Source organism: Cavia porcellus, unplaced genomic scaffold, assembly GCF_034190915.1.
Source record: "Cavia porcellus strain 051 isolate PalLab524CR breed Dunkin Hartley unplaced genomic scaffold, mCavPor4.1 scaffold_1, whole genome shotgun sequence".
NCBI classification, from domain to species: domain Eukaryota; kingdom Metazoa; phylum Chordata; class Mammalia; order Rodentia; family Caviidae; genus Cavia; species Cavia porcellus.
Window position 1 is genome coordinate 35,395,854 of NW_026947484.1, and position 27,286 is coordinate 35,423,139.

The 27,286-nt window shown below is 41.1% G+C and overlaps 1 protein-coding gene and 1 non-coding gene across 3 annotated transcripts; both read right to left on the reverse strand.

Moving 5' to 3' along the window:
* Nucleotides 1-27,281, reverse strand: Fbxo33 (F-box protein 33). Of its 2 annotated transcripts, XM_063246921.1 has the most exons (5): nt 26,558-27,281; nt 5,263-5,373; nt 3,975-4,660; nt 3,709-3,753; nt 1,881-2,020 (listed from the first exon to the last, which is right to left on the reverse strand). In XM_063246921.1, exons 1-4 carry the CDS (start codon nt 27,163-27,165, stop codon nt 3,743-3,745), a joined length of 1,416 nt encoding a protein of 471 aa, XP_063102991.1. In that variant the 5' UTR covers nt 27,166-27,281; the 3' UTR covers nt 1,881-2,020; nt 3,709-3,742. The 2 variants fall into 2 exon arrangements, with proteins under 2 accessions (XP_063102989.1, XP_063102991.1); XM_063246919.1 differs by lacking the exon at nt 3,709-3,753 and having other exon boundaries at nt 1-2,020; nt 26,558-27,276.
* Nucleotides 10,083-10,219, reverse strand: LOC111757408 (small nucleolar RNA SNORA2/SNORA34 family). Its single transcript, XR_002791768.2, has one exon. It is a non-coding gene; the product is annotated as a small nucleolar RNA SNORA2/SNORA34 family (small nucleolar RNA).
* Nucleotides 27,282-27,286: the final 5 nt, after the last annotated feature.

Here is a 27,286-nt window from a genome sequence, read left to right on the forward strand (position 1 = left end):
TCACTTTTTAATGCTTTATTCATTGATTAAAAGAATATACATTTAACATAAACCGTACAACATCAGTCATCAGGTCAAACATTCGGCTGGTTTCCTTACAGTTTCTGTCAGGAGTTATTTTATCTGATTACATACACAAGATAAAATCTCACCACATCTGGCATTTCCACACACCGTGCCAGTGGATTCACACTACTGATGTACATATAAAATCCGCATGGTATGTGCTCACTGGAGACAAAACAGTGCACACCTGTCAGAAGGTCATTTAATATAAGATGGTAAAACCATTTGTAAAACATATAAACTTTTTCCATAAATAGAATCATATCTGGACATCTGTTGCATAAATTGTGTTTCCAAAGCTTACAATAGAGCAGCCAGGTCTCAGCACTGCTGGGCACCCACGTTGGCTACTTACTTTATTATTGCAGACTGTCCTTTAACGTTAAATGCACAACATTCGTACCACTTAAAACTGGGTCAGGTGGAAGTCTCACAGAGACCACGTCTGTACCGCGGTTGCCCTGAAACAGTTAAATTGGCTTTTAAAGCCCTCAGATATAACAAGGTTTTAAAACATACTTCCTGGAATGTTCTTCATGTGTAATAGCAGCTCATACCTTTGACAGAACAAGCTTTCAGTTCTTCCTTGCTTTCCTTTACATTCACTATTCACAGTGAAACAGGTGCATGTTTTTTTTTTTTTCTTTTTTTTTTTGTTTTTTCAGAGTTGAGGTTGCTGACTGAGCCACAGCACAGCTGTGTACCACAGGTCGAAATTCGACCTTAAATATTACAATCTAGCAGTATCTGGCTGGCCAGAGTGGGCCGGCCCCTGCCAGCATGTGGGCACTTCATTTAAGTCTATTCTTTGGCAGCTGACACGCGTGCTGACAGAGAAAAATCCAGTGACTCATTGCAAGGGATTTCACGACTAATGTTTTTAAGCATGTGTGTTGACAACTCTACTGTGATTTTGTTCAGGAGGTTTTACCCTGGAATAGCTTCTTTCTTCCTCCACTACTTGGGATCTGGGCTGGAAAGCTAACTTAATGTATAACGTAATTGATGAATAAAATTATGTCAGATATAGTTAAAAAATCCAACGATTTGAGTATTCATGTTTATGTAAATGCATTTTAAAAAACCGGATTAAGCGATGTTCTACCCTACTACTGTATGAGATTCACCATGGCAATTTGTGATACCAACTATTATATAGGTAATGAAAGTTAATTGGCTTTCCGTTAAAGATAACCATTGGGGACTACAGTATCTTTTCCTCTTCCATTTCAAATCAAAATTAATGAAATGCTGCTGGAATACATAGATGCAGTGCATTGCATACAAATCCACCAGGCTATGGATATATATATATATACACATACGTATAAAAATATTTTGGCTCCTGAGCTCTGAACTCTGACACACAAAGAATAAAAATATCAAAAAGGCAGAGTAACTCGGTGAAAAACAAAGTTAGCCAGCAACCTCAGACAGTCTTCGGTTGTATGTCCTTAAGGTCTGGTAAGGATCTATTAACCGTGAAAGCCCTACACAATGTCACTTTGAACTTCTAAACCAATACCCGACTACGTTCTTTGATCAAGAAGTAGAATATACATATATAATTCTATAAAGCTAATACTGATTAAACACAGCACAAAGGGATTAATTCACACTACTGAAAAAAAGGGGGGCCCTACTTGCATATGTAACCACAGGAATTGTACACTAAAAAAAAGCTAGACGTCTTCGCTGAAGGCTTGCATCTCTCTGTAAAAATGACGATTTGGTTCAGTGAAGACGCTGAGGGATTCGATGTCCATGACTGCATGCCAAGGCTGACCCAGGCCGAGGGATACCTGCTCAATCAGGTTGTGCACCGGATCCACATCCTGGTCAGCCAGTTCACCTTGGTCAAAATCAATGCTTTCTTCAGTGACTTCAAGCACTTTCAGATCAGAGCCACGAAGACGAGCAATGGCGATGAGGTTGTGTGCCCACACCGTGTAACCTTAAACAGGAGCAAAAGACCACAGTCAGCCCCTGACACTTTCCTCCGTCTCTGGTGAGTTAGTCTCTCCTCATTCAGTGATTCTGGAGAAGATGCACATTTTGAACACCACATTGGTTTTTTCCCTTTAACCACTGACTGCAGTTAGGAAAGGGCTCTGGACTATTTAGATGCCCCGCCCTGCCCCACAGAAGGCCAGAGGACACCACTGCATGTGGTGACGGAACCCTGACACCCGTGCAGTAACACAGAAGATATCTAAAGTTTAAAGAATGTATAAAAATACTGTATAGTTTTGGATAATGTATCACAAAAAACAACTTCCTATAAATGTACACAGTAAATTAGTATTTTTTAATTGTGAAAAATCATTTCCCATCATGCTTCACAATCCAAAGCTATGAAGCAACACTTGAAATTTTGAAGAGAAACTGTCAATTGTCAGTAACAAATGTAACTGAAGTATAAGAGTCGTGGGAATGGTATGTACCAACCTCAGAATAACATTATCTTCTGGGAGGGAATAAAGGGGAATGGATGGTGGGGAACTTCTCCTGTATTGGACATGTTATTTCTTTTTTTTCTTTGAGTTTTCTGAGAATGGGTCTTGTCATGCAGCTCGGGCTGGCCTCCACCTTGCCAGAATACAGTCTGATCCTGAGCTCCCTATGTAAACCAGGCTGGCCTTAAACTCTCAGTTTTCTTCATAACTCAGCCTGAGTGCTGAGATTACAGAGATGCACCAACATGCTTGGCAACATGTTATTTCTTCAAAGGAAAAAGAATTTTGAAAGACTGATTTAACACATATTTAGCATAAAATAAACCTTTTGGGGGAAACACATTTAAGAGCCAGGTGTAGTGACACTTATATGTAATCTCAGCACTCAAGAGGCTGAGGCAGGAGGATCTTGGTGAGCTCAAGGCTAGCATAGGCTATATAGTCAATCAAGGCCAGACTAGACTACCTAGTGAAACCCTGTCTCAAAAAACAAAACAAAAAAGCAACACAAAGAATAATGGTTTAACTTAACTTTTAAATAATGTGTCATTTTTTAAGTCCCCATTTTATTTAACAGTTTTAGTAATTTTTTATGTCTTCAATATTGATCAATTTTTTGATACTACCTCTGATGTCTGGCCAAATTATAAAGCAAAACATCAAAAGTAATACACATTCATTCCCACATATAAGTAGGCTAAAAAGTTTCAAAAATAATGAAACAGAGCTAATAGAGTTTAAGACATTCCTACAGACTATTTTCTATCTTTAAGTATTAGAAAAAGTAAAATATTCTTTCAATTTGTCAGGATAGCAACTTTACTCAGACAAAAATGGTTCATGTTAAGATGAATGGTCCCACTAAGAAATAAACAATCAATGGAATTAAAAAAAATCGTCCAAACACATCAGTATCTAGACCTGGCTAGGCAAGGTGGTGCATACTTGTAATTCCAGCACTTGGAGGCTGAGGCAGGAGGATCACTGAGTTTCAGGCCAGCTTGGGCTACAAAGTGAGTTCAAGGCCAGTCTGAACTGCATGGTGAGACTCTGTCTCAAAAAGACCAAAAAAAAAAAAAAATCTTGATCCTAAAAGATGAGGCAGTGAACACAAAAAAAAATTATTTCTTTCCTTCTGTCTTACTGCTCTGCAGGGTGTCTTGTGATGAGAGGAGATAATACTTACTGCAGGTGTTAATATCTTCTTAGCTGAATTATTTTCAAATGGCTTCTGTGTGTGAGTGAAACACCGTATGAAAGAAGAGAGAGATTAAGAGGTAAAGTTGGAGAATGCCAGGGGGCTGAGGTGTGGCTTTCAATTTCTAAGTGGTGCGTTTTACAAACTTAAGTGCAAGAGTGTACATATCAATTTGTTATACAATGTCTTAACACATCTTTTTATGGGTGTAAACTATTTTATGTGTAATTCTAATAGTGAACAAAATTACGTACCATGAATTGCTAGCAGAGAGAGCTTTGTGCACTTCCATGCTAATAAAACCAAAGGATCTTCATTTCTGTTGTCACTAAGATCTGGAAAGCCAGACGTGTCAATCATATCATTCATCAGTATAAAGTGGGTGAGGAATTTGTCATACTGCCTGGATATGAGATCCACAATAGCCCCTGACACGCAAGTGACGAAGCTGTCGAAGTGAATCCTCTCCAGTGGTATACTGGGTTTCAGGACCTTCAACATGTCTTCATTTTTGATATCAAATGCCATTATGTAGACGCGGAGACTGGCACTCTTCCGTGACAGGGCTTTCCAATGCTCATCATTGGGCATGTTGTCCAGAGACTTGTGCATCACAGAAACATTGTGGACCAGGAGAGACAGTCGCTGCAAAGGCACATGGTCGCTATCGGTTAAGACTCTTGCCATCTCAGCTGTAAAGTCACAGAAGTCCAGAGCAAGTGAGCGCAGATTGACGAATCGCTCCAGTTCGACTGCAGTGATGAGAGTGCTGTTACCAGGGTTATTGTTGTCCAGTAAACTTAGATGCTCCATGGTGTTGGCAACGGAGTTGGAGAGAGATGACAGGGATGTTGGGGTCACTATTTCCAGCATAAACCCACAGGACAGCCATTTCAGTTGCCTACTATTACTCAGTATTTCTTCAAACAGCTGCTGAATTCTGTAAGGAAAACACAGACACAATAATCTCACAAAAGGTTCCCATTTTTCAACAATGATTTTTGAAACACGTGATAAATGGCATGTAATGTTGAGATACATTTTCCCTCAGTTCATTTCTATTCAACCCACACTAAATGCCATTAAAATTCGCATTACAATATATGTTAAGCATATAGAAATATTAAACATAAAAATAGGTTCCACATCTAAGGAAAACAGTATTTTATACCCAAGTGGTAGAAAAGGCTATTGATGCACGATTTGTTATATAGCAAAGGCAATTAAAGAGTCACAGTTTTAGGTAGCAATAATGTCCAGCAAGCTATTCTGATTTGTCTTGAAGATTCAGGACATGGAATGGCATGCAGTATTTCATCATTATTCTGACATGCGTTCTTTTAGAAAACAAAATCATTACTCTTTTGTATCATAATTTTTTTTTCGTTTTTATTGGTACCAGGGATCGAACTCACGACTGCCTGCTTGCAAGGCAGGTGCTTATGCCGCTGAGCTAAATCCCCAGCCCCTATATCATAATTTTATAGAAGACAGCTAGAATTATCACTGAAATAAGCCTTGTCTACTAACTGTGTAACTCACTGTTTAATTTTCTTGCCGTCAGGGTCCGCCCTGCTGAGGTACGTGCTTGACAAACTTCCTTGCTGTTGTAGAATACTTATGTCCCCAAAAAGGCTAAATTTCTGGAGGTTCCTGCAAGAAAGATTATTTAAATGATTTTCTGAATAATACATAAGTTAAATAATAAAAATACGATAAAAGTGATATTCTAGAAATATTTTAGTCTGAACTCCATGAGTGCAATGAAGTTCTTTCGGATTGTCGCATGCACACAAAGCACAGAGCACCTCGGCTGGGTGAGCACCACAGCGCGTGTGGAGCAAGGGCCCAGCACAAGCCTGGCTCTGAGCTCACACTGAATGCTGGCCGAAGCCTCTCAACGTGCTGGAGGGCATCAGTGTGATGAGACCCTGCTCACAGAAATTAGATGTAAGTAACAAAAGGAAGAATGGTGCGAGCTCTTAAGTTTTTTTTTTTGTCTTTTTCATTTTTATTGGTACCAGGGATTGAACTCATGACTGCCTGCTTGCAAGGCAGGCGCTTATGCCGCTGAACTAAATCCCCAGCCCTGAGCTCTTAAGTTTTATAGAGGTACTGATTATAAGATTTTCTCAAACTAGGAAATGTGTTACATGTGCAAAGGGCGACACTGCCCAGAAGTTGCCCCGCACTGCCCCAACAGGAGTACCTTTCCTAGTTTCATGATACAAAAGTTAATCATCAATGGAGATTAAAAAATTATGTAAACATCTTTTATTTTAGATAATGCCAGCTATAAAAATGCTTTTCTAACAGTAAAATTCTATGTGAAGTTTTTATAACTAAATAAAAATGCAAACAACTAAATGGCAACAATGACCAACTAGATTTCATTCCAGTACTGTCAACAGAGTGAAAACCACTTAGAGATTCCATTTATAACAGAAAAGGATAACTTTACTATGAAATAATGAATGCAAAATGCCATTGTCCGTACACTAAATTATCCCACATTAATAATCTAATTTCGCCGAAAAGCTTAATTTTAAAATTTAGCTCAAGGAATGGTCAGTCACTAATTCACTTAAGCATTCAATCAGATTGCCAGGTGCATATTAGAGCTGCAGCAGTGACCCAGTGCTGTGAGGGACAAGAACATGTGCACCTGATGCTGTAATTTGAAGTATGCTTCCCTGGGTAAATTAAAGGCACCTTACAGATAGCAGCTAGGAGGAGGAAGAGGAGGAGGAGGAGAGAGGAGGAGAATGAGAGAGGAAGAGGGAGGACGAAGACCTGGCAGAGGAGTAGCAGGAAGAGAAGTAGGAGGAGGAGAAGAAAAGTGTGACAGGGAAATGATTTAAAAGCCGGGTACAGAGAGCCTCTGAGGGGATCACTTGGGAGCAGATGCTGAGGACTCCAGAGTGATTGCAGACAAGTGAACAGGAAATGAAACACGGAGGCGGATGTAAGGAGTCCTAGCTCAAAGGTTTTGTTGCAAGCAGGCGGTTGTGAGTTCGATCCCTGGTACCAATAAAAATGAAAAAAAAAAAAAAAGAAAGAAAAGGTTTTGGTTTTTGCCTTCACTATAATGAGCTGCCTCCAAATGGTTTCGGAGTTTTCATCTGGAAAGTAATACCGCAGCATGACAAACTGCCTCGAAAGGAGGGCAGAGTCAGAGTGAGGAGACTAGTGGGGTATTTTATTGTGTTTATTCATTTATTTATTTTCTATTTATTATATAGGGTCTTAAACTATGTAGCTCAGACTGGTTTATAGCCTAGGCTGGCCTCAAATTCCTGGCAACCTTCCTGCCTCAGCTTCAGATGTAACCCTATGCCCAGTTTAACAGTATTTTAATAAGGATGAAAGATAATGGATGTGAATTTCTGGTAGTGGAGGTGGAGGGCTGGACAGCCTTAATTTATAATTAGGGGGTAAAATGAATAAAAGGTCAGTCAGGGAACTTTGTGAATGTATAGGAGGTCGATTATGAGCTCAGTGTCTTATACATGTTGAGTTGGAGGTGCCCTTAAAACAATCAAGACTTTATACGCTTAGAAAGAAAAATGAAAATATGATAATCAGTGGTGTATTTCCCAAAAACGGGCACAGCAATGCAATGAGAAAAATGTGTAATAAATGTTTTTTTTATTTATAAACTGAGAAAAACATCAAAATCTGACCAATAAAAGGGTTATAGAATAGTCAATCTAAAAAATGTCAAGAAAAACAGAGGGATTAGTAATGGAAACACTTTTTACTATTAAAAAATTTCAAAATTGTCACTCAAGTTAACTCTAGTCAGTTTTCTATATGATGACCAGAAAATTGTAACCTTAGACATAAAACTTTTAAAAATATCTTTTTCCTGTTAAAAACAAGGATATAAGTGTCAGGGATATAGCTCAGCTCCACAAGCGCCTGCCTGGCAAGCATGAGGTGGAGGTTGTGAGTCGAATTTCGGTACCAGAAAGGAATGAACAGGAATATAAACACTGCTCTTGAGAGAACAGCTACCGCATTGAACTGCAAAGGATACATTCCTGTAACACAGAGTCCACCAAAATAATGCATATACACTTCAGGAAAAGAAACATGGTGTAAGTTTGTTCAGCAGATGGTGTTATTCTCATATGGGAGCCCCTAGGTGGTGTCATAAATCACAGAAAACTCTACATCGGTCCTTAGAGAAGAAACTGAAAATACATGCCCAGCAATCTCGGTGACCGAGGTTACCCAAGCAGCAGCTGGCCGTACTGAAAAGCATCTGGGAGCAGACAGCAATGCTTTGGGCGCCTCTTGTAATTGCTGAGGCCAAAGGTAACTTACTTTCATCTCACGATGTTTCAGTAAATTTAGTATTAAAATGTTTACATATTTTTCTTTTTCTGGAGTGTGTAGAGACTTGTTGGTAAACTGTGTGTGTGTGCACACCTGCACTTATGTGGGGAAGTTTTACTCCTTTGTTTAGCTTCTCCTATTACTATTTTTTTTAACTTTTTATTGGTACCGGGATCGAACTCATGACCGCCTGCTTGCAAGGCAGGTGCTTATGCCGCTGAGCTAAATCCCCAGCCCCCTTCTATTATTTCAATTCATACTATTCATCCCAAGGTCAAGCTATCCCTCCATCGGGCTCCTCAGCTGCAACGCAGACGGACCGCCTGCATTTCCCAGACCTCCATCCTCTCTTCTCCCCTTCTCTCATCTCTCTACTACTTGCACTAATCTGTCAGATTCCTACTTACCAAGACCCCAGGAGGGTACTTGAGAGCTTACTTAATGTACAGTACTGGGTTTTATTCATACATGAATTTACACTATCTTATGCATTGTATGTGCTAAATTATCTCTTAGTGATGGAATAAAAATTAAAAAAAAATTAAAAATAAAACAAAAATAATCTTTTACCACTACAGCAAATAGCCAAGATTTCTAGTCAAAAAGTGTTACTATTTTTAATAATTATTGGCAAAACAGTGATTGTAGTCCAATGTGGTTACCAGCGGTTAAAAGTGGAGTGTAATACAACATTTTCCCATTTACTTCACAGATGTTGTTTGGGATCACAGAATTTAAAACAAAGTTTTATTTAATTCTACTTTTCTGTTCTCTTGTGACTGAAATTTCCTTGAAATGTCCTAGGCACTTAGGTTATATTGGCAAACAATACTGATTTCCTTCAGCAACTGAGCAATTTAAAATTCCTTATCTTTCAGACCATGACTCTCTATGTGCTCTGTATGTATCCAAATATCTGGACAGCTAAGACCCACATGAACCTCACAATTCTTAGTACTACAAAATTAGGCTAAGATTTTATTCACTCATTCTGTTTTCTAAACTAAACATATCCCTCTGCAGTAGTTTTCATGCGCAGGAATCTAGTCACTGATTTATGCTCATTGTCAACTCACAACAGATTAACTTTTCTTGAACTAATCAGTAATGGTGTTGAAGAATATTAAACGTTACACTTGTTTGGTACAAATTACTGTTTTTTAAAAATTTTTAAATTTTATTTTAAAGGGGGTAAAATTAAACACAACAAAACAGAACAAAATAGGACGTAACAAAGCAATGTAAGAGATATAAATTTCAAAGCTAGACTTGAGGTCTCACAGTCTATCAATTGTCTCTTGTTTTTTCCAAATAGTTATCCATGTCTTTGCATATAGAGAATTCATACAAAACAACATAGTATAAAACTGATCCAAACAGAATGAGGAAGGTGTTTTAGGTCTTCAAAACTAGACAACAGGGAAGTCACTAATGGCTGTTGTAGTCTCTCATTCTCTTCAAAATAGCTGTTCATACTTTCATGTATATTGAAGTTCAACAAAACGAAACAGGCAGGGGGGAGGGGGTTGCTTGGTTTCCCAGTGCTCCAGGTCCCAGCATGGCATGGGTCCCAGTAAATGCCAGAGGCTCCTGTCCTGGGCCGCTGCAGCCTGCCACGCTCAAAGCCACTCACCAGGGGGGTAGGGGTTGTTTGGTTTCCCAGTGCTTCAGGTCCCAGCATGGCACGGGTCCCAGTAAACGCTTGTGGCTTCTGTCCTGGGCTGCATGCTCACAGCTGCTCACCAGGTGGGGGTGGGGAGTGTTTGCTTGGTTTCCTGGTGCTTCAGGTCCCAGCATGGCATGGGTCCTAGTAAATGCCAGAGGCTCCTGTCCTGGCCACTGCAGCCTGCCACACTCACAGCCGCTCACCAGGGTCAGGAGGGGTTGCTTGGTTTCTCAGTGCTGAAAGTCCCAGCATGGTGTGGGTCCCAGTAAACACTGGTGGCTCCCGTCCTGGGCCACTGGAGCCTGCTATGCTCACAGCTGCTCATTGGGGGGAGGGGGGAAGCAGGGTTGTTTCAAGCTGTTTCTTTCTAATGAATTGACCATTTCACTGCCCAAGTTCTGAAATGGCCAACAGATCATAGAAAGACATCTCTTTAGGCTCCTGCTTGAAACCAACAGTGTCAGGAAGCTGCCGGCCTTGATTCAGGGCCAGTGGTACAAATTACTTAAGCATTTGCAATTGTTTTCTTTTTCACATACACTGACCAGAATCCTTATTACTGAGACAATCAAAACAAACCTCACTGTAAGGAGCAAGAGTCAGATTAATCGAAAACTTCCGGGAGAACATGGCGGACAGATAACAGCAACTACCGGAGGCTCTCTGAAAGACTCGGCTCAGAAGCCAGGAATGGTGCGGACTAAGGAGACATAAGCAGGTGGAGATATGCTCTGCTGACTCAGAAATGAACTGGGCTGAGAGAAACCAACTTGGAATGCATTCCTGGTGCTAAAACAGGAACAGAAAAGCCTCGGTGTGGAGGCTGGAACCGCGCCATTGTAAGCCGGGATTTGAGTTTCCCGCCGCGCGGCGGCTGGCTGCCTCTACAGTGGCTCGGCAAGGAGAGAGACACGCAGAAGCTCTGAGAACGGCAATCTGTGAACGGCAGGGAGGCGTGCACTGACTTGTGGTGAGGTGAGTGAGAGAAGCTGACACTCTACCACAGTTTGACTCCAGCGGAGGACTTTCTGGGCTCGGGCAGTCCTGCGGGAGCAGGGCGCGGTGGCGACTCCAGCCACACATCCCCCTCTCGGGCGGGATTGGTGAAAAGTGCCTGGCCTGCATGACGCTGCCGGCGGACCTGGTAGACTGTCCCAACCCAGATCCCAGAGCCTGACGGTGGCCGGGAGGGGAGACGCGTAGGCTGCCTGGTCCGTAACTCCCTGGTGAGCAGCGGTGAGCGGGAACACCTAACTGGCGCAATTCGATCAGGCTGTGGCTGACTGGGAGAGAAGCTGGGCCTCTTATATAAGCTTGCATATATAAGGAACAGAGAAGAGGCAGCAACAAGAAAGGCTCCTCGGCCCCCAATTCTGAGAAACAGGCAATAGCAGACACCGCACCAATATACATAAGGCACCATATAGAGAGCCTCATAGACCAATTCAGGAATGAAGTTATCAACGACCTGAAGCTAGAAGTATGCAGAATAGTTAGAGAAATGCTAAGTACCACCCAAGAAAAAACAGGCGGTGGAATGGAAGAACAGAAAAAAAGGGGAGAATTGTTTGATGGAGAAAACAGAGAAAGCATAGAATACGTGAAGCATGTTCAAAGGGATTACCAAGATACTAAGAAGTCTATAGAAGACTGGCATAACAGCTTGAAAGAAACTAAGGACAGACTATCTGAACTGGAGGGCAGACTTGTAATATGGGAGAATGAAATGAAAAACTTCTTAAAAATAACAAAGAAACAAACAGCAATAATACAAAGACAAGAAGATGATAAGAGGATCCATAACTTAAGGATTAAGAACATAAAAGAAGAAGTAGGGACACAAACAAGTGAACTACAAAAGCTACTCACAGAAATAATCCAGGAGAATTTTCCTAATTTAGCAAAAGGTAAAGATACTCAGATGTATGAGGCATACAGGACCCCAGCTACCTACAACCCAAACAGAGCAACACCCAGGCATATAATAATCAAAATTCCAGAAATTCAATACAAGAACAGAATATTAAAAGCTGTAAGAGACAAGAAACAGACCACTTACAAGGGAACACCCATCAGAATTACAGCAGATTTCTCGGCACAAACCATCAAATCACGAAGAGCGTGGGGGGAAATAATTCAAGCATTGAAAGATAATAATCTCCAGCCAAGATTGAGATATCCTGCACAACTGTCCCTGGAAATTGATGGAAAAACAAGGTGCTTCCAGGATAAAGAGGAACTGGGGGAATTTGCAACCACCAATTCAACTCTACAGAAAGTATTGCAGGATATTCTAAAAAAAGAAAAATACAAAGAACCCAGAAATAGTGGCGGGGAGGCCACAACAAATGGAGCAGAGAACAAAATGAAGAAGACAAACTGACAGCTACTGACAGAAAAAGAGCTTAACAGAAATGAGGCAGAGAAGATTGGATGATAGGAACAGCTATTTTGGAGAAAATGACATCTTAATAGGTAATACTGATTTCGTATCATCTTGTTTTGAAGTCTCATCTAGCTTTTGTCCTTCTGTCTCCAATGGTCTAAATAGGTTGTATCTTACTGGATTTTATTATGTATGATAGTATAAGCAAAAACCTTGTAAAGACAAGATTATACAGAAACCATTATTCATTTTCTGTTAGTCGATTCTAAATACTCTGTAATGCTGTCATTCTCTTGAATGGTTTTACATTGTTTTGATATACTTAATGCTACAGTATACGAAGTTGTACTCAAGGATTTCAAAGAAAGAGACAATATGGTAACTACTTTTAGGTTAGGATTATCTGGTGGTGAAACACTATTCTGCTTAAATGGTTATGTTTTGATCTGCGCTGTTTCGTTGTTATGCCCTCTTTTATCTCAATCTCCACTCCATTATTTACTTTTTTATCTTTATCCTTTTAATTAAAGGGAAAAAATAGCAGGATATATTATAGTAACCCACTTTGACTTTTCATTACCTTGATTTAAAGCCCTGTATTACTCTCACCATCTGGTTTTTAACTGATGTTCCCCTATTCTGTTTTGCTGGATAGTATCAGGTTCGAAAGTTTAGGCATCAGCTGTGAAGATAATGAGATTCATTATGACGCCCATTCTTGTTGACTTTTATCTACTTTTGAAGACCTACAATGTCTCCAATGTTTTGGTTTTGTCGGTTTTATTCTTTACTGTTTTGTTCAATTGTATTATAACTAACGATATAGGCAATTCTATTAGAGATAGCGGGAGGCATTATGGTAACCATTGTTGATCACCTTGTATTATGTTTTTATATTATCTATTATGTCCACCCTTTTGACTTGACCGATTCTGTTCTGTTATGTCACATTTGGTTTTACTCTCTTCCAAAAAAGTAATAAGAACCGTGGGAGCAATGAAACCCAAAATGTGTAATAGTCATTGTACAAAAGAGAGGAAAAGAAAGTGCTCCAAACTATATAACTGCATGTATATTTAAGTGTATAAGATAGAAAATGATATCACAGAGTTTTATTGGATCAATGAACAGAACTGTTTGCAGTATCATTGATGGAATGTCCACTTTACAAGCTTTAATTTTGTGACTTGAACAATTATTTCTAAGATGACAATATGTAATCCATTAACTAGTGATTTCCTACTGTTCATTTTTTTTTCTGTAAATCTGTATAACTTGTACCCTTTCCCTGCTTTTTTTTTTTTCTTTTCTCCTTAAATAAAATTAAAAAAAAAAAAAAAAAAGAGTCAGATTAATCACTCTTCTAAAGCAGTAGTCCCTAATCTTTGTGACACAAGGGGCTAGAGATGAGGAGTATGGGGGGGGGATGGATAACGACTTGGGGATTAGAGTCTCATGAAGGGTGAGCAACCCAGATGCTCACGCACAACTCACAGTGGGGCCCTCGCTCTTAGGGAATCTAGGCTGTCACTGACCTGACAGGAGGTGGGGTCAGGGAGTAGCCGGAGGGCGGTAAACAGACCAGTTGACCTGTGCACTGCTCTCCTCCTGCCCGCTGGTCCTGCTCCTCACAGGCCTCAGACAGGTCCCCCTGTAGTGAAGGTTTCCCAGGACAGCTAGTGGAAGTGCACTGAATGGAGTCTGTAAGTCTCTCACCTGCAGTTTTATTACTAGAGTAAGGAAATTTCTAGGTTATTTTAAAATGGGAACCCCCCCCCCAAACTTGTCATTTTTGGTTCAAATTATCATCATTTTGGGGGAGTTAGGCCTGCAACAGCTGCAGCAAAGGCCAACAGTGGTAGTAACTCAGGCTGTTTTTCTCAGAGTTTCTAAGGCTTTTAACAGTATAACTATTAGAGTAACAAGTAACATTTTAAATTTGAAGACACACAAATTAACTGATTTTTTTTTTTTTTTTTTTTTTAAGACAGGGTCTTGTTAGGTAGTGCAGGTCTTGAATGTGCTTATGTAGCCCAGGCTGGCCTCACACTCCTAGCAATCCTCCTGCCTCAGCCTCCTGAGCGCTGGGATTACAGAGTGTACTACCCATACCTGGCTCACACTGACAGTTTTTAAAGTACTACTCATTTATATAAATGTAAAGTGAATTACGTCCACTGATTCCAAATTACATTAAAGTTGGGGTTACGACCTGGAAGCTAGGTAAGTACTCAGAACAGAATGTATTGCTTACTCTCTGATGAACTATTATTTACTTATATTTTTTTATTTCAAAGTGTTACAATAAGACATTACAAAACATAATGCTAAGAACTGGAAAAATGAAGACTGAGAATCTCAGTGGTAAAGTATTTGCTTGGATTTTTTTTAATTTGAAAGAGAATAAAAACAAGCAAAACAAAACAGAACAAAGTGAATCAAAACAAACCAGTATAAGTGACAGAGGACTTCAAAACAATAGGAAATCAATAATAGTTACCATAGTATCCCCCGCTGTCTTCAAAATAGCTGCAGATACCTTCAGACATAGTAAAAATCAAACAACACAGAACAGAATAGAACTAACAAAAACAAAACAATGAATGCAATAAAGGACTTCACAACAAGAAAATAGTAAATCCAAAATGGCTACCATAATATATCTTGTTAACTTTGAAATAGCTATCTGTGCCATCAGATATAATAAAATTAAACAAAAGAGGGTAAAACACAATTCAACAAAACAATGAAAATGATACAGAGCTTCAAAACAAGACAATAGGCAATCAACAATGACCACCACTCCAAGAAGGAGATGCCCCATGGATGCTACAGTGCGTACTGTCATCCTCTGAACAGATGATCAGACCTCTGGCTTTAGACCTGCAGTCAATGAAACACTGAATGTTACAAGCATTAAACTGTATTCCACCTTCAATAGCCATCATGGCAGCCCATGTTTCTCCAGATGAGCTGGTGGCTTATGGAGGGAGGGGTGGCGGCTGTAGGCTCTTGTTTCCCAGCCTGTGTGCCAGAAGGGGCTGGCATCTGGCTCCTCCCACAGCAGCTCACGCATGGCACCATTTGAAGAGAGGGCTTGCTTCTTGTTGACTTCTTGTTCTCTTCCCCTGTAGTCTGAATGGTGTTAACTCAAGGGAATCAGCCTGTGCAGGGTGCCAATTCACAGAAGGGCTTACTCCTTGGTGACTTCTTGTTCTCTTCCCCTGCAGTCCTTCGATAGTGCTGACTCACAGGAAAAGGCTGGCATCTGGCTGACCCCCCAGCAGCCTGCGCATGGTGCCGATTCGCAGGGAGGACTAGCTTGCCTGGCATTTTGTTGAGGATTTCTGTACCTGTATTTCAGGGGATCAGAGTTTAATTTTGTGTTTTTCTTTCTTCTTATAGTGTCTTTTGTCTTTTTTTTTTTTTTTTTTTTTTTAAATGAGGGCAATGCTAGTCTCATATGAGTCTGAGAGTGTTCCTTCAATTTTGGGGATGGGGTGGGGTACTGTGGGAATCAAACTCAGGACCTCACATTTGCCAGACTGGTGCTGCGCAGCTGAGCTAAATCCCTGGCCCCTTCTCTCCAATTTTTATTTTATTTATTTATTTTTTTGAGACAGAGTCTCTCTATGCAGTTCAGGCTGGTATTGAGCTCACTTTGTAGCCCAGGCTGGTCTCGAACTTGAAATGATCCTCCTGTCTCAGCCTCCCGAGTGCTAAGATTACAGGCATGAGCTACCACGCCCAGCTCCTCTCCAATTTTTTTTGTCTTTTTCGTTTTTATCGGTACCAGGGATTGAACTCACGGCTGCCTGCTTGCAAAGCAGACGCTTATGCCGCTGAAATAAGTCCCCAGCCCCTCCTCTCCAATTTTTAAAAGAGGAGTTTAAGAAGGATTGGCATTAGTTCTTTAAATGGTTGGTAGAATTTAGTAATAAAGCCAGCTGGCCTTGTGCTTCTCTTTTGGGAGGTTTTTGATTACTGAGTCAATCTTTTTACCCATACTGATATATGATTTGTTCTACTTTTTCATGACTGTCTTGGTAGGTTATATGTTTGGTAGATTGTAGGAAATTACTCACTTCTCTTAGATTATCCAGTTCATTTTACCAATGACCATCTCTAATGAGCTTTAAACTTTTTCCTGTATTTTTCAGAATTTCCATTATTACAAACATTACTAGAGAATTCAGAAAAAATTTTAAAGTAGCTTTTACTGTTATAAAAACCACTGTTTTAAAATCACTTAAAAAATTAAGAAGCTGGGTGTGGGGTGTAAGAAGCATGCCTGCAATTGTAGCTCCTCAGAACATAGGAGGATTCCCAGTCTGAGGTCACCTTGGACAACTCAGAAAGATCCTGTCTCAAAATGTAAAGAAAAAGGCTGTATGTAGCTCAGTGGTAGAACACTTGTCTAGCATAGGGGAGCCTCTAAGTTCAATCCGTAGTACTGAGAAAAATTTAGTAAAAAAATAGTAAAATTTAACACATTAACAGTAACTGTTATAGCAGACCAACCAATACATGTACAAACTTTCCTTACATAATACCAGGCTTATGGAATCACCCAATTCAATCCTTTTTATATATGAGGAAATTAAAGTGATTTATTTAAGACTGCAGCACTAGTTAAGGCTGAGCCAACTAGAGAATCCAGATTCTGACATTCACCTTGTTCATACTGTTTTGAGTAACTACTAAAATAGCTTGAATACAATGGTCTTATTGAAAGTGACAGGAAAAACTGCAAGTGGCCTATTTTAGAGCAAAATATGATGTACAGCCGCAGAAAAAAATTTAGGTACTTACTTCTGTCAAAATGGCAATTTATTTAGCAAGTGATACTGAAAACAATGGTTAACTTTAAAACTCAGAAAACAAAATAAAACTGACAATGCAAGGACAGCTTTCAATATATTCTATTGAAACTATAGTGGCAAGCCACAGAAAATTCAGGCCACCTCTACACTGTTCATTATTGTTTCAGATGGTAATAAAGGAACTAAAAAGAACACACAGCCAACACTAGAATAGAACCTACTGAACTGCAAGAAATAGATGTCTCCTTTTGCAGCTAGGGGATGCTACAAAGAACAAAACTGACACCAACTGTGTCACAGTCCTTTTAATTAAGCTAAATCTGTGACCTGAGTTTTACTTATTCATTCAATTACATATTGTTGAATAGCAAGTGAAACTAGAGTTCTTTCCTGCATAATGTCTGCGACATATACTTGTTCAAAAGGCATGTAACAAAAACATGCCTGGAAAATACTACACTTAGTGAGAAATATCTTCTTTCTTATTAATTCGTCAAATTAATTTGGCTTGGTTTCTATGGTAATATTAGTAGGACAGAACTTGTTTATGAGCCCTTTTGTAAATCCCAGGAAGTACTGTGAAACAGCACAAAGCCATTAAGGGTGCCTGATAATCTTTCTTAAGTATGCAAAAGGCCATACTATCACTAAAGAGAATAGATTTCTTCAGCTTTATTGTGTTCTTCTCTAGCCATATTTTAAGAACTCACCAGTTCCAGAGAGAGCTAAATCACATCATCAAACACTTACCACTTAGAAGCTAGTGGCCTACAGACTACTCTCCCACCTACTCTTTGCTCATTCAATTACTAACGGATGCACTGTGAACCAATGCTGTGCGGAAGTTACAGTGGTTAAGTTCTAACCATCCACGAGCTTATACAATTCTTTGAGTGGAAAAATGGGTTTCAAAAAAAAAAAAAAACATTTTTTTTTTTAAAGCCAAGTGATACCATGAAATTATCAGTAACTTTGGAGCATTCATGGTCTGCACACACACAAAGGTGAGCTATATAGTATAGTTTGGAGGGGAGAGGGAAATTGATATCTGAGATTCACTGCGAAACACGTCCGGAAAGAAAAAACGCAAATGTGGCAATGTCTCTAAATTGCTGAATCTAGGTGACGGGTAAAATGGTGTGTTCAGCTGTGTGTGATTTCACAGGAAAATTAGAAAATAAGGCAGTCACTTCTCTGTGTAACCTTGCCAGGTTCACTCGTTCTCCATGCTTCAGTTTCACCATCTGTGAAATAGGATCAGCAAAGGTGTTTCCACGCAGGGTTGATGAATACTGCTACTTTGCTAGAAAGGGCAGCTGGGTTTTAAGCGATGTCAGGAACACATCTGAATGGCCTCCGCAGCACCGGTGATACACACGGGCCTTGTCCAGCCCGAAGACCCTGGTGTTGCCTCTTGTGGCAGAAGCCTGGGTTCTACCAGGTCTCTGTGTATAAACCATGTGTGGCTTGAGAAAGTGGAGCTAAGAGCCAAGACTTCTGCCTCAGGCGACCACCTTTTCTTTACCTGGAACCAAAGTCGCCCCTCTGAGGTTTCTGTGGATCACACGCCAGCTGAGAAGGCAGTCCGGCTACCTTCCCCTGGCCCCATTTCCTCCCTTCCTCTGTGCACACCGGGGTGATGTAATAGAGGAGCAACACAATGAGGTTCTGAGTAGAAAACAGACTCAGCTGCGCCTGTGGAGCAGGCGATGAGGCCAGTACGAGGGTGCTAGCGGAGGAAAGAACACTTGTCTGAAGCATCACCTGCTTCCTTTCTCCTCAGTCCAATCACCTGAATCCCGAGCTGTATGGGGGCCAGACCGAGGCAAATCCCACAGTAATGTTTTCATATACAGAAGACAGAGAGGGGAGAAAGGCAGAAAAGGAAAATTGTGATTACGGTTAGGGAGACCCTAGAAAGCTTCTGCAGCGATGTGATAGTGGCCCAAACTTTTATAGGGCTTGCCCGAACAGGGCAGTGCTCTACGAATCCTTGGTGGTGAGCAGTTAAACACAGAAGAAAACAATATGAATAACAACCATAGAACTTAATTTTAGGTATTTTGGGAATAGCAATTAAAAGGGCATTAAATGTTAGCAGAACAATTAGATCTAAGTTTTCAATGCTTAGGTTTTACTTCTAGAAAGCCTCTAGATGAATACAGAACTAGACTACTGCTTTCCCTCTGGTCCGCACCACCACCATCCTCTCTGGGTGGATTTCCACAGCAGCTTCCTGATCGGATCCATCGCCACAAGCCCCCCTCAACGCGGAACCCACCACAATCTTCCTGAAGTATCAGATCACAGCATTCCTCAGCTTAAATCCTTTCAATTGCTGCTCATCTCAGAGTAAAAGCCAGAGACTTACATAGCCCGATTCAGGGCCCACGGATCTCGGCATCGCCTTGTTGTGGCAGCTGGCTTCTCCCTCCTGGTGCTTTCCATGCTGCCTCTTACCTACTCCAGCCAGACTCCGGTCCCACTGCACAGCGTCTGCACTTCTACTTCCTGTCAGAGACGCTACACCAGAGACAAACAGGCGTGGCGCCTCAGGCCATCAAGTGGCACTTCAGCATGGAGTCCCTCATCCCGGCTCCATTCTGACAGCAACATGCCTCCCACTCCCATCTGCCTTCACCTGGTTGTTTTTCTCCATGGTGTGTATTACCAACTGACACACCATCCCCTGTTTAGCACTATTACAAAGTGCTTTTAAAGACTATTTATATGGTTTATTGATGGTTAGTACTTAAACTGAACTGTACTTCTTGATTCATTTGAGGCTGGGAGATTTGAAAAATACTTTTAAAAATGTTTATTTGGGGTAATGACTCAGAGTTCCATGTGTCAACAATAGCTGGAAAATTGGATCTCCTTCTGTGCTGACTTAACTCTCTCTTCTGATAGAGAGCTTTTTGATCACTGTAGCAGATCCAGCTCTTAAAATAGGACCTGGCACTCAGTAAAATTTGTGGGAGAGTATGTTTCTTTTAGCTCATGAGAAAAACTAAAGTTAATTTATTTATACCTCACCTGTCACAAATGTCAGGTGCAGGTCAGTTGGCAGTTACACTGTACATTAGACATTCCTCTAAAATAACACATTTGCCCCAAAAGCTGAAAATTCTTCCTTATAACCTGTGATCTGCCATCCCCCTCCTTTTCTTCCCTTTCTTTTCCTTCCTGAGACATCACCTTTCTTTTTGAGAGACAGTGTCTTGCTATGCTGCCCACGCTGGTCTTAAACTCAAGGGATCCTCTTGTCTTAGCCTTCCAAGTAGCTGGGGAGACACAGGTACAGGCACAAACACCACACTTGGCCTGTACTTATCTTTTCCATCAGTGACTGAAAAACATATGACTTGAATTTGTAACTAAAATTCCACTTACAGTGGTAGCTTGTTTTCTTTTCTTTTCTGCACAGAATTTCCGCATTACAAGTTTTGGTAATCTCAGAAACATCTACAGATGAGTTAGTAGGTCAATGCTTTGCAAATAGTATTATATAAACCTCTGTTCCCAAGAAATACCTATTCCTTAATGGCTAACTGCAGAGGGCTGAACATCTTGTTTTTTTTTTTCTCAGATTCTACTCGGGACTATTCAACACAACTGGGACCCAAAGCTTCTAAGATCTTAGAAATGATCACCTTGTTCTTTTTTCTGTAGTTCAAAATGGGGACACTTCATCTGTGGTAATAATTTTGGTGTATTTCTGTTCGTTCTACAGGATACAAAATTATTTCTTTTCTATAACAGTCCTTTCTATAACAGGAAGGACTAATGGAAAAATGCAAATATAGTCACTTTAGATTAATATAGGTATGTCTAACTAGCTACGGAAACAAGACCAAACAACTTTGTTTTTGTTAAAAAGATAACCATAAAGAAGTTTAAAACCTTTACCGATGCCAAAAGATTATAAAATGCCATTTTTCCTTTCCTAAACTGATGAAAGCTAAAATAATCCACATAGCTGCATGAATTTCTTGAGTCAATTCTATTCTTAGTCCATGTTTGATACTGTTTTTACATCAACTTTAACACATTCCAGCTACTGGTGGTACGAAAACAGATCTAATCACTTTTTATTAGTGCTGTTACTAATTTAATTAATAAAATGTCTCCTGATGAGGTATCTATGCAAGTACCACTGGCTGTGCAAGTGACCTGGCAACAAATCATACAAATTATGACTCCTTTGTGAATGTGTTAATGACATTTCACTTTCTCAAAAATGCCAATGAACAACTATAGACAAAACAAACAGGGGCCGGGGATTTAGCTCAGCAGTGTTAAGCACCTGCCTGCCATGCATGAGGTTGTGAGTTCAATCCCCAGTACCCAAACAAAACAAAACAAAACAAAACAAAAACCTGAGAGAAATATTATCCCAATAGGACTTTCTGCTATAGGTAGACATGTTTTGTTCCATGTTGTACAAGACAGTAGCCACTGGCCATGTGTAACTGCTGTGCACTTGACATGTGGCTACTGGAATTTGTCAGATCTTTAGTTTTACTTAACTGAAAATCTAAATAGTTGTGTGTGCCTAGCGGGTATCATACTGGACAGCTCAACATGAGTTCAGAAATAAGCCACTGGTCTGTAACAGTATCCCTTATTAGCTTCATTAGGATCCATTAGCTAAAGTTGCCCAGAATTATTAGTTTTAGCTCAGAATTACCACCATCCCCAAATCCCAAGTTATAGGTAACAGATGCAGTTATACACAATTACATTTACTGTTGCTATTTAAAATTATTAAAGGAAAATTTTAACAATATAATGACAAGAACATGAACCTAAAGAGAAATGAAAACTATTCATTTCTTCCTTTATCTCTCTATCCACATGCAATCGGCAACTCCTCTTGGCTCCATTTCAAATCCATCCATTTCTGTCCAAGGTACTATCATCGTCTGCCTGGATTATCACAACAGCTTCCCAACTAGTCCACAGCTTACCCCTTCTACATGCCCACCTGTGTGATTATCTTAAAATGTAAATCAGATCCCATTCCTCTAGTCCTTACATTGTTTCCAATGACTTGCATCCTTAGCGAGTAATCCAAACACTCCACAGGCCCCCCAACCCTCTTCCTCTCAGAAGCCACCGGGAAGCTACTCTTACACTCACTGGTCAAGGTCCTGACCCTCCTTCAGACCAAATGTTTTTCTGGTCTAACTGCCTTGGTGTTTGCTGTTTGCTGAGCTTTTCAGATGGGCAACTCTTAGTGGTATAATTCAAATGTCTCTCAAAAGAGGTCTTCCTAGACCGCTCTATCTAATGTTGCCACTTAATCCCTATTGGACAGTTCTCATTTACCACCAGTTTCTTTCATTTTGTCTCGAAAAAGTTCATCACCATGGTTATGTAGTAACAAGAAAGTCCAAAGAGTTTTTAACTTATTTTAAAATGTATTTTTAAGAGGACTTAAATATTGTATCTTGGCAGACTGCTGAGGAAACAAAACAAAGATAAGACTCTAACTCACTGTAAGCCGAGTCTATAAAAACAGAAACTAACACAGAGCTTTCAGAGTGAGAGGGTGCTACAGTATGGGGTGGGAGGGTCCTCTCCCAAGGTCCATGTGTTACATATACACAGGTCGGTCCACAGCCTGTGACACCATGGGGAGCTAATGTGAACTTTACCACAGGATTCAGTGAGAAGCTCTAGGTCACTCAGGGGTGCTCTTCAAGGGGACGGTGGGACTGGGGCGTCTCTTTCTTTCACTTTCCTTCGCATTCTGGGTGAGATGAGCAGTCTTTGTGCTACCACATGTTGGGGGGAGGGTAATTTACAGCTCCACTACAGACAAAAGCAATGGGGCCACTTCAGACTGAAACCTACAAAACTGTGAGCCAAAATAAACCTTTTTTCCTCTTTACAAGCTGATTATCTCAGGTATTTGTTAGAGTAACAGAAAGCTAACACAGAAGGTACAGAAGCAGATTCAATCATGAAAACGGTCAATCCTCATACATGTAATGAGTGCTGTAATCCAGAATTTTAAGAAGAAAATCAACAAATCAACCTCATAGACAATTTCTCTGGCCTGTTACAATATTAATAAGTACTAATACCACTTTAGTATTTTATTCAAGAAATGCTTATGTAAAATAATTTATATAGCCCATCACCTAAAACACACTAAAGATGACAATGTGCCCAGGGCCACTGTGAAAAATCCCCCTTTCTCTGGGAACTGAAACTAGTACCTACACACTGGGCTGCACTCCAGTCGGAGACAGGATTGCACTGAATTCCCCAGACTGGCTTTGAACTTGCAATCCTTTTGCCTTCACCTCTAGAGCGGCAGGGATTGCAGGTATGTCCCCAGCTAATAGTAAGTATCTTTAGTGAGTCTATGATGTATTTTCATAAATCTTACTGATAATGAACTCTCATTTTTCCTAAGACATCTGAAATGCACTTCTTTTCTTTTCTTTTTGGATTTTGAGACAGAATCTCACTATGTAGTTCAGAACAGCCTTGAACTCATCATGTAGCACAGATGGCCTACAACTTGCAGGGATCTTCCTGCCTCAGTCTCCCAAGTGCTGGGATTACAGGTGTGTACCACCACATTTGGCAGCAATGTAGAGTATTTCAACAATCAGTATTCAATTTTTCAACAAGATTAAAAGCTATAAATGCATTTGAGTTGTCTTGAATGTGGTACAATTTTTGTGCAGAACAACTGCAAAAAATAATTCAGCCTATTTAACCTATAATACAACTGAGTATATATTGTATTTCTGTTCTTTACTATTTATCAAGAATATATACAACTTGTACCCCTGTAGAGAAGGGACAAAACCTGAAAGACTGTGTTTCACTTTCTTAAAAGGCAGCTGTAGATCTCTTGGAGAATTATCTGCTGTTCCTGACACCTAAGATTCCAGTATGGTAGTCATCATTATCACTGACAGTACATATGCCACAGAACCCAGGAATTAAACAAAAGAAAATGCCAGTTATCCTCAGTACCTTTGAAAAGGTCCCTCAATTCAAGGTTAGAGCTTTAACTCTTTTCCTGAAGAACAGAAAAGTAACTTGAATAAAATTAAAGGTCTAAATCATATGAAAGCAACTTAGCACAAAACAAAATATTTATGATATGGTGTGATTCATACACATTTTTTCTGCTTATGGAGGAACAGAACTCATAAAGTAAACCCATTAAAATGTAAAAAGAACAGTATCAAATTTTAGTCTCATTAGTTATTAAATTTGATGGGTAAAATTCAAAAATCTAGGGGCTGGGGATTTAGCTCAGTGGCATAAGCGCCTGCCTTGCAAGCAGGCAGTCGTGAGTTCAATCCCCGGTACCGATAAAAAGAAAAAAGACAAAAAAAAAAAAAAAAATCAAAACCTACTAAATGAAGTATATACTATGTTTCAGGTCTTTAAGCTTGCAATGTAAAATTTATGATTACAAATTTATTCAGAGTTACTGAATAAAAGACTTGGTTAATACATTTTCAAATTTACTAAAACGTAAAGGATGTATATTTTTAACATTTGAAGGGTTACTTTAAATATTATCACAGTATCTAAAGACATTTTCAAAAATGAAAGTGAAGTTGACTTATTTGCCAACACAGCCATAACATTTAAAAAAAAAAAAACCATTGGAAATACTGTTAGTAGAAATAATACATACAATTACACTACACTTTAACTTCAGACATATACAGGGTGAATGTGCTGTCAAACCAGCACAACACACAACTCCATCTCTACAGCAGATGAGAAGAAAACTCCCAAATCAGGCCAAAATACAAATATTGTAGTTGTACAGAAGCGAGACTGACTCAGAAAGCCAGGTAGAGGTGGTCTCACAGACAGGTAACCTGAAATGCTAATACAAGTGGCGGAGTTGTGGAAAGGAGGGGAGAATTAACCAACAAAGAGAAGATGTGATATACCACTATTTTGCATATACAACGTTATCCATCCATCCATTCAAGTGATTATTAAAATACCTAAAGGGAACTAGTCACTGAAGAAGTTTGTTTTTACTTGGGCCAGAGACATGTAGTTTTATGGACTGCTGTGCAGAAGGGCTATCTGATTTCAGAACAGAAAAATCTAATTAGTACTCAAGAACCACAACTAGTCTTAGTCTCACCAGTAAATGCTCTCCCTGACTCAGTCTTTCCTACTTCTGGGGCAGTTGGTCCACTAGCCACAAACTGGACAGTAAGAACATGTCTTCAACTTAATCAGAATTGATTTCTAACCTTAAGGAAATAGATTGGCTTGGTGTGAAAAGCTGGGGAAAAAGGCCACAAAAACAATGGAGCAGTGCTACAAACACAACTTTGAGCCATAGTGCTCATCTCTTGACCTTGTAATTCAGACAAGAATTATGGAGATACAGCCATCACTCGACCTTATTAAACATCACTCTCCTTTCTATAAAATGGGATGATAACCACTGCTCTGACTGACCCACAGAACTACTGAGAGGCTCAAACAAGAAATGAATGTGAACAGGAAGAAAATGTTTAAACGAGAGGACCAAGAGAGAGGGAAATGAAACAAAAGAAAAGTGGGGGGGGGGGGGAAGGAAAAGGAAAAACCGGAAACAGCTTTTGTAAATGGGAAGGGGGGGAGGCCTTGAATGGAGAGTAGCGGAATTGGGGGGGGGGGGGAGATTACACCGCGTACAGGTACAATTCTCTACAATGAATGTGATCATTATTGGTATCCAAAATGTACCAATAAAATCTCATTGGGAAACAAACAAAAAAAGGAAATGAATAGGAGCCATTATACTATGTTAGGGTCTCTTCATTTTTTTCTGCTTTTCAACTTTCTTCCAACTTATAAACTTCATTATAATGTTAAAATATCCAGATATGGAAAATATACATTAATAGAATTTTAAGAGGATGACAGAGAAATACAATTAGGATACTAAATCAGAACGTGGAAAGTTAGCCCCACAGTTACACTAGCACCAGGACACGTTTATCCCTGCAAGCTCCCCAAGCTATGCTGTTACTTTTAGTTAAATGGCTGCAGAGAAGTTCAGTCTGAGGTGCTCAGGGAGGGACTTCCAATCCAGACCATCAACCTCTTGCCCCAGTATCTCTGATAAACACTCCTCCTACACATTGGGCCTGGCCCAAAAGTTACCCAAAAACTAATGTGGGTAAGAGAATGGCTGTTGAAGATTTCTTTTAGCTAGACTCTCACAACTATGCGATACCAGCAGTATACCTGCTTTTCTTCCACGAATTAGCTGCTTATAATAATCAAATGTAGAATCAGAAAACCCAGGTTATGGCTGATTCTCCCACAGGCCTCACTCTCCGAGCCTCAACTTCCCGTGAATAAATTCAGCCTCGCCCCACGGCCTCGGAGCGGATGAATGGGGCAGAGCCTGGAAGGCGCCAGGAGCGGCGTCCGATAAACACCGAGTCCGACCCTGTTGGAAACTACGCCGACGAGTCCCGCTGTGCCCTTTTGCCTTACGGAAGTCGCCCGGTTAGAACCGACGCCCCTGGTCGCCGGAGCCGGCCAGGCGCGTCCCACAGGATCTATTTCGGGCGAGGGGACGAAGGGGCGCCCGGGGTCCGGGCGGGGCTCGCCCCAGCCTACCTGTTGTTCCGGATGCTGACCAGCACGCACAGCACCAGCTCCAAGTAGGTGCGCAGCACTTCCAGCCAGCGGGGGGAAAGTGGCAGGGCCTCGACCTCTTCCCCACCGGTCCCCGCGTCCCCGTCTGTGTCCGCGTCCGCGCTGCTTCCGTCGCTCGGGCTGCCGCCTCCGCTCAGGTAATTTTCGGCGGCGAACTCAACGCGCAACTCTCGCACGAACCAGCCGCACTTGCGCATGAGGAACTCGAGCCGGGGCTGCTCCGCCGGCGAGACGCGGAGACAGATGCGGAGCTGGGGCCACAGAGCCGGGTAGAACAGGCACTCGCGCCAGTGCGAGCAGGAGGCCGAGGCCCGCAGCCGGTCGGGCTCGGACAGGAAGGAGAAGATATGCACGATCAGCTCGCTAGGCAGCGACGCGGCGCCCGCCGCCTGCCCGCACAGAGCCATCCGGCCCCGCCGCCGGGTGCCAGTCCCCGGCCGCCCCCGCAGTCCCCGGAGCAGCCCCCGCAGCCGTCGCAGCTGCCGCCGCCACCGCGCCACCCGGGCTGCCCCGGCTCGGGTTCGAACTCCCGGCGGTCGGGGCTGCGGCACTGACAAGAACAACAACATCAATGACAAGGAAGAAGGGGGCGGAACCGTCGTGGGTCTCGGCGGAACCAAGTGGAGCACAAGTTAGGAAGAGGGGGAGAGGCGTCTGCGAGGGTGGCTCGCAGCCAGCCAGCCCCTGGTC